This window comes from Corticium candelabrum, chromosome 21 (assembly GCF_963422355.1).
Source record: "Corticium candelabrum chromosome 21, ooCorCand1.1, whole genome shotgun sequence".
In the NCBI taxonomy this organism is placed as follows: Eukaryota; Metazoa; Porifera; class Homoscleromorpha; order Homosclerophorida; family Plakinidae; genus Corticium; species Corticium candelabrum.
Window position 1 is genome coordinate 557,501 of NC_085105.1, and position 7,500 is coordinate 565,000.

General features: G+C 38.8%; 2 protein-coding genes across 3 annotated transcripts in view; one reads left to right on the forward strand and one right to left on the reverse strand.

Moving 5' to 3' along the window:
- Positions 1–917, reverse strand: part of LOC134196270 (very long-chain specific acyl-CoA dehydrogenase, mitochondrial-like) — a 12,281-nt gene extending 11,364 nt beyond the window's left edge. The window contains exons 1-2 of the mRNA XM_062665363.1: positions 837–917; positions 158–270 (exon numbers count right to left, since the gene is read on the reverse strand). Of these exons, the coding sequence (XP_062521347.1) occupies positions 158–270; positions 837–886 (163 nt within the window). The 5' untranslated portion in view covers positions 887–917. The remainder of the gene's footprint in view (positions 1–157; positions 271–836) is intronic.
- A 196-nt stretch (positions 918–1,113) lies between these two features.
- The window catches only part of LOC134196165 (phosphatidylinositol 3,4,5-trisphosphate 5-phosphatase 2A-like), a 19,994-nt gene continuing 13,607 nt past the window's right edge, over positions 1,114–7,500 (forward strand). Inside the window, exons 1-5 of one of the 2 annotated variants that reach the window (XM_062665234.1) lie at positions 1,114–1,633; positions 2,926–3,128; positions 3,281–3,434; positions 3,505–3,751; positions 5,300–5,482. In XM_062665234.1, coding sequence (XP_062521218.1) covers positions 1,482–1,633; positions 2,926–3,128; positions 3,281–3,434; positions 3,505–3,751; positions 5,300–5,482 — 939 coding nt within the window. In that variant the 5' untranslated portion in view covers positions 1,114–1,481. Of the gene's footprint in view, positions 1,634–2,925; positions 3,129–3,280; positions 3,435–3,504; positions 3,761–5,299; positions 5,483–7,500 lie in introns of both variants that reach the window. The other variant, XM_062665233.1, reaches the window with a different exon arrangement.

Below are 7,500 nucleotides of genomic sequence, written 5' to 3' on the forward strand. Positions count from 1 at the left end.
TAATTAATTTTTACTTAAAACAAAATATTAAAAATTAATTAATGAATGTCCGGCCAAAGAGCTCCTATGTCTCGTCCGTCAATCGTGAAGATGACAGAACAATGACATCATGTCCGATGATATGATATCATATATTATATTATTTGATTGACTCTACCTTCTGGATAGGGAAATATTTCTTGTGTCCTCGTTTCTCCTCTAAACAAGTTCAATGCAAACGACGTCGTTTCTTTACCCGTCACCAGACGTCTCTTCCACGATTGACCACACCTACACATAATAAAACACGAGCAAGAGACAGCCCACTTCAATATAAATTGCCATAGTAAGCATAGAGTTAGTGTAAAAACTGAGCATGCGCAATACCATTTGACGCAACAGATCACGTGACTGTATAAACCAAACATGTGCAATACTATTTAACGCACACATATTACATAATCGTCTAAATAGAGCATGCGCAATAACATTTTGACGCAACAGATCACGTGATTGTATAAACCAAACATGTGCAATAACATTTGAAGCAACAAATCCGTGACTACAACCGTTTTACAATAATTGAGCGTCTTGGTTCGTACAAGGCATGAAAATGATTAATTGAAGATAAAAGAATCCGCCAACGTCAACAGGGGCCCCTCTAAAGGTACCCGGACACTCTGCGCATGAGCAGACTCTCACCGATCAGACACGCCCTACCAATTGTAGACAGGAACGTTTGTAGTGTATTAATCGCTTATATTATAACAGAATAAACAAACTAACATCTCTGTTTAGTGTCAACGTAACAGTACGATATTACACACGATAAACGTAACTGTATAACAAAGGCTCACTGTAACTTAGTCCAAGCGGACTGTCTTAGCCGTAGAAAGTGTCGCAGCATATCGGACAGAACACTTGTATCGAGCTCGATGTCCCGGATATTTAATGTTAGCTCGCGTTAACCACGTTTCCGTAGGTTTTACTATTTAGTTCCCGTATTTTGATAAATTCCCGTATAATATTTCGTCTGTAGTTCTGTAGTACGACTTTACTGATCACGATTAGCAGAGATCTAACACATACTTCTTGTGGAACATGTTTAGTCAAACGTTAACGTTTTCTTAATTCTTTTTAGTCGTCGTCACGGATACAAGTTGCCATGATACCAACCTATCACAACTCCACGTGTTTAGCCACGTGTTTATTAGTAGATCCGGTTTATTAGAGCTAAATAGTGCGTCATCCGCCATCTCCATGTGGCGTGACAGATCAGCATAGAATCACATCACTGCCTGTACCGCCTCTTCCCTAGAAACTCACACATTCAACCGCGCCCCTTCATCCCTCGTCGTTTCGACTTCGCCACGTCAATCATCAACAAATCCGACTTTCCTCACTGAAATCTCTCATCCCATTTATTCAACTCATTTCTGTTTTACTTCCGGGTTTTGGGTTCCAGAGCGCAGGTCCTTCTCTGGTCTGGTTTGCGTGGCACTATGGCGGCGTCATCTGGTGAACGACCGCCGTGGCTGCATGATAGTTTGGGACGATTGCAGGCGGAGCAGATGCTGACTGCGTTTGGGAGAGACGGAGGCTTCCTGGTGAGAAGCAGTGAGAGTGAGAAAGGAGCACACGTCATATCTTTATGGTAACTGACGTTTGTGTATATGAGATAGACTAACTGTAGTGTGTGTATATACCTTGTTGATGGTGAATGTTTGTGTGCGTAGACTGTAGATCTGTCTGTACTGTGAGAGTCGAATTTTGATCGTTTAATCTGATTATCATATCAGACACATTCAGAAAAAGTTGCTTTCACTGTATGTTGTAGGTTCGATTGTATACATTGCTATCTGGGATAGTATCCAATCGACTGCATGGTGTATATGGTAGTGAATACGTTTGGACATAATTTGACATACGGGAAGTGAAGAGGTAGAATAGGTTGAGTGTAGATTGAAAATTTGAAATATAGTTTGTGGATAGCCAATGGGTGGATTGATGGCTGTAGAGCTCTGGGCAGGAACTTGATTGGTAAAGGCTTACCAATTAGCACCAATGAGGTGGGGCTGGGGTGTGCAATTGTTGTATGACGTGTGATTAGTCGGCAAACTAATCTATGTATTGCAACTATTGTGTAGAATCAGTGCTGTGTGTATCGGAGTACACACACACACACACACACACACACACACACACACACACACACACACACACACACACACACACACACACACACACACTCCTTTCTCACTATATATATATATATATACATTAATTTTAACAGAATAATAATAGCAGATACTATACTATTACAGTGTTCTAGCCAGGATTTTTTGCTAACCGTCAATATGACGTTAATATAATGACGTCATGAATGACGTCATGAAATGTTTGATGTTGACATATTTGGTAATGACATCATAAAATTACTTTATCTGTTCTCTAGTTGTATTAGAATCGAATGCAACGTAACACAGACAGACAGACAGATAATACGGTAGATTATTACAATGACAAGTTGACTTAAAACTGGAATTATGAGTTGACCTAAAAGAGTAAGGGTGTACAGTACAAAACAAGAGATTGAAGGTAAACAGTAACTAGTAGAACACCTCCTGCAATCACAGTCACTTATTAGCACTTCGTGTGTGAAAGGTCAACAGGAACACCAACAAGGAGACCATGCACTCTCTAAGATTACCAGATGTCTGACATGAGAATATGTATTGTTCTGTAGCAACTTTAGGACCATCAAGACCACTAATGTCTTTAGATTCATGATCCCACACTATGCATGCTAAGTCTTTCCAATTCTGTCCCAACCGTCAATAAATGCTGTTTTCCCCACTCCAAACGTCCCTTCCCTCTCCCAACCGTCATTTTGGCGGTACTGACAGTACTGGTGAGAACACTGCTATTAGACATTTCTGTGTGTAGGAAACAGGGAAGAGTTCAACACTATCGTGTGATGATATCTGAGCATGGACATTATGTGCAGAGAAAGAAAGGTGTTGAGGTCAAATACTTCAATTCACTGGAAGAAGTCATCCATCACCATCAAGAGCACTCGTGTGGACTGCCATCTGTCCTGAGTCACCCACTTTCAAGGAATATGGATCTAGAAGAAGATGATGAAACGGGTATTGAAGACTTGATTGATGTACTTGTGTTGCTTATTTTATTTATGCATTCACAGTGGTTGTTATTAATAACAAATTAATTAGATATTTTTGTTTTTTGCTTGTATTTGTTGAATAAAACTTTTATGTTTATGTATGGTGTTCTATTATAGATGATGATGATGACGACGATGATGATGATGATGATGACGATGGGTATGAGGATGCTCCTGAGCCCAGAGATTGCAATGACGATGACCTTGAAATGTCAGCTGTCATAAAGTTTTTTCAAGGTTCTGTTGCTGCGACGAGAGTTGAACTAGCCGAGTAAGACTAACATAATATCAACAAAATGTAATAGTTTTAATGTGTTGTCTGGTCATTTGATTTGTTACAGTGAAGTGGATGATGAATTTTTGAGTGGTCTTGATGTGTATGTGAATGATGGAATTATAAACGACATTAAGAGCATGCACATTCGTCGTGCACATGCTGGCATTCCAGATGGTTTTAGACAGTTGATGATGTGGGCAAGCTCGGGTATTGTTGACAAGCTGGATAATTTCACAAGACGAATGAAAGTGTTGCATAAATTTCTGGATCAGTGCAATGGACATAAATCAGAGAAATTGGATCAAGATGGAGTGTGTTTAGTATGTATAAGCTAGTGTGTATATTTCTGTCTGTCTGTCTGTCTGTCTGTCTGTCTGGTCATGATTTGGATGAATATGGATACCATCTCTTAGCCTGTAAATATGGGGTGGACCTGTGTGGTCTCACAATTGAGTCTTGAATGGGTGGAGTGAATGCCTGTCTGATCTTCACTGTCCCCATCTAACAGAACCAAGACATCAATACATCAATACTGAAGACCGTCCAGACATTACAATGTTTGATCCAAATACTGGACAGAATTTGGATATTGATGTGTCCCTGGCTCATCTGTGGAGTCAGGACATTATTAGGAAGGCTAGCAAGGAAAATGGTCATGCTGCCGCGACAAGAGAACAAATGAAAATGAAAAATATTCAGAAGAGCTTGTTCCAGGAGAATATGTATCAAGATGTGTTCCTCTGTGATAGAACATTTTGGGAGGTGGGGCACGAAGACAGAGAAGTTTTTGTCACAACAGTCAGCAAACCCAGAAGCCAATTTTAATGCTTCCTTGTTCATGTCGTATTGGAGAAAAAGATTTTTTACAATTCTGCAAAGATGCAATGCCAAAGTTATCCTTAGAAAACTTTCAAAACTGTCACCTAATCATGGTGATTTAGATAGATTATTTGATTTTGACATTCAAAGTCAAGTCCATTAGTTAATGACTTTGTTGTTTGCAAGGACTGATTTGTATTTAGAAAATCCTAGCATATGTACAAGTAGAATCTGTATGAGAATAAATTATCTGTCTGTCTGTCTGTCTGTCTGTCAATTTATTACCTCGCGTCAGCGCTAGGTGTCATCTTTGGTGGCTGTGCACGTTGTGATGTCCATCCACGTTATCATTGTAAGACCCTGCTAGGGTCAACTGTAGTGTATCGTGCATTGCTTAGTTTGATTTAGCCTGTAATAGTTCTGATTTATGAAAATATAATACCATTGACAGACAGACAGACAGACAGACAGACAGACAGACAAACAGAAAGACTTTAGAGGTTCTTGGAGGAAAAAATTCTCAATAATATTGCAACGATGTAACGCTAAAGTCATTTTCCACAAGCTGACTTGTGTCTTGCCTAGAGAAGTAGATGAGAACATATATAATAGAGACTATTAAAGTAGTTTGAATTAAACTACAGCTGAACTCAGTAGATTGTTTGCATTTAGTGTTAGAAATGTAACGTAGAGTTTATGTTGCATACAATCCATGATGACAATGTTGATGCAGAGGAGTAGACAATATGGGTAGAGGAAGACATCACAACGTACATGGCCACCATAGAAGACGCCTGTCTGTCTGTCTGTCTGTCTGTCTGTCTGTTTGTCAATACATATATTTTCAAAGAACAACACTACTACATTCTAGTCTGGCCCAAACGGCCGACGCCATAATTTAACTACGTGCGAATGAAGAATGTCCCAGTCTTGCCAACTTTCTGTCTGTCTGTCTGTCTGTCTGTCTGTTATGTTTATTTTTCTCAGTCTAATTCACCAACTTTATTATGATTTTATATCAAGATAATTTACTTTTGTAGAACGACTTTGACTTACAGTCTCTTGCGTCCAAACTTTCCACGTGTGCTCTAACAGTCAGAAACCTTGACAAGAAAGCCGTATCTGTATTACAACAAACTGCAGCTTTAATCAACCCTCCACCAAGTCCAACCACCAAAACTCCACAAAGGAATTCATCTGAACATAGCATTCAAATATTTGAGGTATTATACACACGCTCATTGCTATGCATTAGTAAATTGGTGCACTTACAACTACTTATAAACACAAATTATCATTCAAATGTAATTGGCGAGCAAAGCAAACGTCTCCTGTCATGTCAATTGAAGTCTTGCAATATATTATTTATTATTTATTTATTTATTTATTATTTATTTATTGTTTATTTATTATTTATTTATTTATTTTATTTATTTATTATTTATTTATTGTTTATTTATTATTTATTTATTTATTTATTTATTATTTATTTATTTATTATTTATTTATTATTTATTTATTATTTATTTATTATTTATTTATTATTTATTTATTATTTATTTATTATTTATTTATTATTTATTTATTATTTATTTATTATTTATTTATTTATTATTTATTTATTGTTTATTTATTATTTATTTATTTATTTATTTATTATTTATTTATTTATTGTTTATTTATTATTTATTTATTATTTATTTATTTATTATTTATTTATTATTTATTTATTATTTATTTATTATTTATTTATTATTTATTTATTTATTATTTATTATTTATTTATTATTTATTTATTATTTATTTATTATTTATTTTTTATTTATTTATTATTTATTTATTATTTATTTATTATTTATTGTTGTCGTGCTCAACCAGATCAGTCTGGTTTGTAAAGTCTATTACAAGTACCGGAAGCAAACCCTGCTTCAGAAGTACTTAGACCATCACGGCTGTCTAGAAAGAAGACACGACTTTACGAAGGATCCGAGTAGATCCCAGGAGCACTGTTTTCTGTAAGTGCTGCAGGTTGTGATGACCTGGAATAATGTCCAGCCACCGTGCAATACCTGCGTGCACTGTGCCCAAAGCTCCCAAGACCACCGGAACCACCAGTGTTCGACAATGCCACATGCGGCTTATCTCCACTCGCAAGTCGCTGTACTTCGCCAACTTCTCAGCATGTTTCTTGCCAATGTTGCCATCAGCAGGACAGCTGACATCAATAAGAAGACAAGTGTTTGTCTTCCTATTTCTGAGACAGATGTCTGGACGATTGGCTTTGATCTTCCTGGCAGTGGGGATGGTGGTATCCCACATCATAGTAATGTCATCCGTCTCCACAAGCCTATCAGGATGATGCCGGTACCATCTGCTCTCCACTGGAACCCCAAAATGGCGACAAACGTCCCAGTGAATGATGGATGCCACCTGATTGTGTCGATCAGTGTAGTCCGTCGGTGCCAAAGCACTACAGCCTGCCACAATGTGGTCGACTGTCTCCAGGCCTACACTGCACATGTGGCAAGTAGGACTGACATCACGATGTAGAATCTTGCGCTCATAGTACCGAGTCCGAAGAGCTTGGTCTTGAGCAGCAACAACCAGTCCCTCAGTTGCAGCAGGAAGATTCGCTGCCTTTAGCCATTCGTAGGTCTCTTTCATGTCCACAGGCGGTTGCTCAGTGAGACGACGATACTGCCCGTGCATAGGCTTCCCGCTCCAGGATCGCACACGAAGAGAACTGCAACACGTACGGTAATGTCTCGCATCTGTTTTAGGCGCTTGCTCGAAGCCACCTTCAACCGAGATGGATGCATTCCTGTGTAAGTTCTGCGACTTGTCGTCCAAAGCAAGACTCCTCCGCAGCTGTGCAGTAAACCGACAAGCCATGCGCTTGATCGAGTGTAAAGATTTTCCAGAGTCACACTCCCGTATCATCTGCATGAAAGGATCAGAACTGTCAGCAAGGTAACAGTTCAGCCTTACAATACAAGATTGATATGTCGACTCAATCTGTTGTAACCCTCTACTCCCATCACTGCAAGGAGCGTACAGTCGGTCAACGTCTGCAGCAGGATGGTGGACACCGTGCATAGAGAGAAGCTTTCTGGTCCGTCGATCGAGCTGCTGCAGGTCCGTGCACCCCCAATGAATGACGCCAAAACCGTAAGTGAGAACCGGTAGTGCAAACCCATTGATGGCTAGAATCTTGTTCCGACCATACAACTCAGTCCGGAGA